Consider the following 3,030-nt stretch of genomic DNA (forward strand, 5'->3'; position numbering starts at 1 on the left):
AATCAAACGCACCTCCTGCCTGTGTTTCAGCAAAAGGATCTGAATCAAACGCACCTCCTGCCTGTGTTTGAGAGGAAAACACTCTGTTGTCTCCTTGCCCAAGACTTTTAGAGTGATCTCTGTGAACTGATGCCACGTCAGCTTGTTCTCTTTGCTCTTTTTCAGATGATTTATTTCTGTTTCTGTCTGTGGCATCCCTTTGTTGTGAACCTTGCTCTGCTGCTACACCATCAACTCCACCAGCCTGTAACCTGGCGGTGTTTGCTGAGGGATGATCTTCATATGAAGGTTCATCCTCAGCGCTCACCCAGCCTCCCCCCTGACCTCCGTCACCCCACTCTTCAGCAGTTTCATATTCAGACACAGACCCTTCTGGAGACCTGCACCATTTGTCTCCTGTGACCTCTGTGCTGTCCTCAATCTCTTCACCAAACTCGTTGGTGAATAGAAGTCCTGGGGTGGACTTCCTACGGTCTTCGTGCCCCACAAAGTGTCCCCCTGAATCTGCCTGCCCTGTCTCATCTTCATCAGCACCATAGGGATGAAGATTGGGGTTAGTCTGAGAATCCGGGCTGCTAACCTCATCTTCAGTTGCTGTGGCCTCATTGTCCTGGATGGGTGTGGTCGTTTCTCCACCCGGCTGCCAGCCTTCTGCTTGGTGCCAGCTCTGAGCCCCACCCTGCATCTCTTCAGCAGGGGCAGCAGGGGCAGCAGGGGCAGCAGGGGGCTCGACTCCTGAAGCAGCATCTCCATTTGCTGACATTGAACCAAAGTCAGCAGCCCAGTCAGCAACGAAGCCAGAATCTGCAGCCTGCTTGGGAGGGAGTGAAGGTTAAAGTTCGCCCCCTGCTGGCTGCGGCCCACCGAGTGCAGCAGACAGTAACGATGAAAGAATCTACAGGCTGCTTGCACAAAGAAACACTGATCATGGCTGTAAAGGTGTCAGCAGTCTGAGCTCCAGCTGCCTTCACACGGACTGATTTACTGGGAATTCTGGGTAAATTAGGACACTCTGAAAAGGACAGAAAATGACCATCAGCATGATGGTACAGCGCTCACCACGCAGTGCAAAGCAAGTGAACAGGTGTATTTGTGGCAGTTTGCTTTGTTTTGGACGTGTACAGAGAAGGACAGGTATCATGAGCAACAGCTGTCCTCCATCAGAGACAAATTTACGTCCACTAGCAGACAAAAATAATGAACCTCAATCAAAGTTGTGCAAATCGTATCTTGAAAATAAGCAAAGCAAACAAACGTGTTCAAAGACAGTGAAAACTGGTTGATCAGTGGTACCTTTGTGCAAACAGTACTGGTTTAACGAGGACATGAGTCGAAACAATGGATGACTGCAGATGCAGTGATGTGCTGCAGAGTGAAGACTGACGGCGGCTGTAGATGAACATGTGTAACTGTGGGTACTTACAGGCTGAGCAGCTTGGGCATTGGCCTTTAAAAAGCAAAAAAAGGTTTGTGTCAGCACACACAGCCACTGATCTGTTGCATTGATTCATTTCCTATTAGAAAATCTTTCATTTCTAAAGGGGCTTGACTAGCCTAACTAGTTCACTTATCCCTTAATCTCCAAGTAGGACAAGTTTCAGAACGAGCAGTAAATGACTGTGTGCCAACAGCATCAATGATGTCCTTAAGCAGAAAGACGTTACTCACCGACCACATATCCCAAGGTACAGCTGTCTGAAAAGGCAGAGCGCATCATGTCAGTGTGGCTTCCGATGTAAATAAAACATATTTCATTTAGCTTGTTAACAGCTCGTGATGCCATCTACAGAGTTCAATAAAATAATGATCATATTCTCTGACACAATATTTCACTTATTAATACATTATTTGTTTGTATTTGTATTGTATTTTGCTCTGATATGAGCAGAAAGTAAAGCACAAACCCTGTGGACATTGCTGGATACAAGTCCTCCCCCAAATAAATACGGTTGCCACTACACACCACTATGACTGTGTACTACTGTGTAGTACTGTATGATATCCAGTGTGCCCTGAGTTCCACTTTACTCGCTCAAAATCAATAAATATTTTTGTTGGATTGATCTAATTCACTCGGTCAGTCTACCCTCAGTTCTTTATTGTGTTGTGTTCGTGTTCTAAACATGTTCAGGCGAGTAGCTGAAGAAAACCTGCGGTATTGGAGAAACGCTTTCATCTGGCTGAAAAGCATCGAAGTCTAGATCGAGCAGAGATTCTCCTGGTCGTTCATTGGGCTGTGGACAACAAGAGAAAACAGGTCAACAGGTGTTCCGACACACACTTCATGTTGGTTGTCTCTATTTGTGTGGACTCATACCTGCGATGGTGAAGGTGCTGGTAAAAATTCTCCCCCAAACAGGTCAATGATCTGCTCCTCTGCAACCTCTTTGGTGGGGGTGACCTTTGGTGGTGGAGGCACCGGTGGCCCCTTTTTAAGCTGCCAAAAAACACAACAAGCTGCTCAAAAACAGCTCAGAGCAGATCTAATCAAGTGGCATGTCTTTACTGCAAATGAGCTGCAACCAAACTGTAAAAACTGCAGTGAAAAACTGGGAACCTTCGAATACTTGTTCTGGATTTATATCGACTGTCAGTCAACATACAGAATGGATGAGCAGCAACACTTTGTACTGAATCCTGGTGGTTGTGTTTCTGTTTCTCTGAGAGCAGAAACAGAGAAAACATGTTTATGTGACCAAATGTAACTTGAAATCAGCTACATTCAAACATGTTCATACATGCCCCTGAATAAGTGATCAGTCCTCTGGAGTCATTTATCTGACTTTGAAATGACAAAAAGTCATTCAGATAACAGTTTGTGTTTTGTTCTCTCTGCAGGTGTCTCTGGATCAGAGGGCTGTACTGCGAAGGGAGAGCTAGCAGGTATGTTGAGCCTAAAGTCAAAGTTTTCAGTGTTACAAAGGTGTCTCTCTTTTTACCTGCTAGGTCTCCATGGTAGCTGATGCTGTGGAGCTAGGTCTCCACGGCAACTGATGCTGCGGAGCTAGGTCTCCACGGTAACAGATGCTG

The 3,030-nt window shown here is 46.0% G+C and overlaps 1 protein-coding gene across 1 annotated transcript in view; it reads right to left on the reverse strand.

Moving 5' to 3' along the window:
* Positions 1-3,030, reverse strand: part of LOC103373870 (amphiphysin) — a 26,349-nt gene that overhangs the window by 10,593 nt on the left and 12,726 nt on the right. Inside the window, exons 10-15 of the mRNA XM_008303877.1 lie at positions 2,604-2,660; positions 2,318-2,437; positions 2,151-2,234; positions 1,669-1,695; positions 1,424-1,447; positions 13-811 (exon numbers count right to left, since the gene is read on the reverse strand). Of these exons, the coding sequence (XP_008302099.1) occupies positions 13-811; positions 1,424-1,447; positions 1,669-1,695; positions 2,151-2,234; positions 2,318-2,437; positions 2,604-2,660 (1,111 nt within the window). The remainder of the gene's footprint in view (positions 1-12; positions 812-1,423; positions 1,448-1,668; positions 1,696-2,150; positions 2,235-2,317; positions 2,438-2,603; positions 2,661-3,030) is intronic.

The sequence above is a fragment of the Stegastes partitus genome, unplaced genomic scaffold, assembly GCF_000690725.1.
Source record: "Stegastes partitus isolate 25-593 unplaced genomic scaffold, Stegastes_partitus-1.0.2 Scaffold2087, whole genome shotgun sequence".
Classification (NCBI taxonomy): domain Eukaryota; kingdom Metazoa; phylum Chordata; class Actinopteri; family Pomacentridae; genus Stegastes; species Stegastes partitus.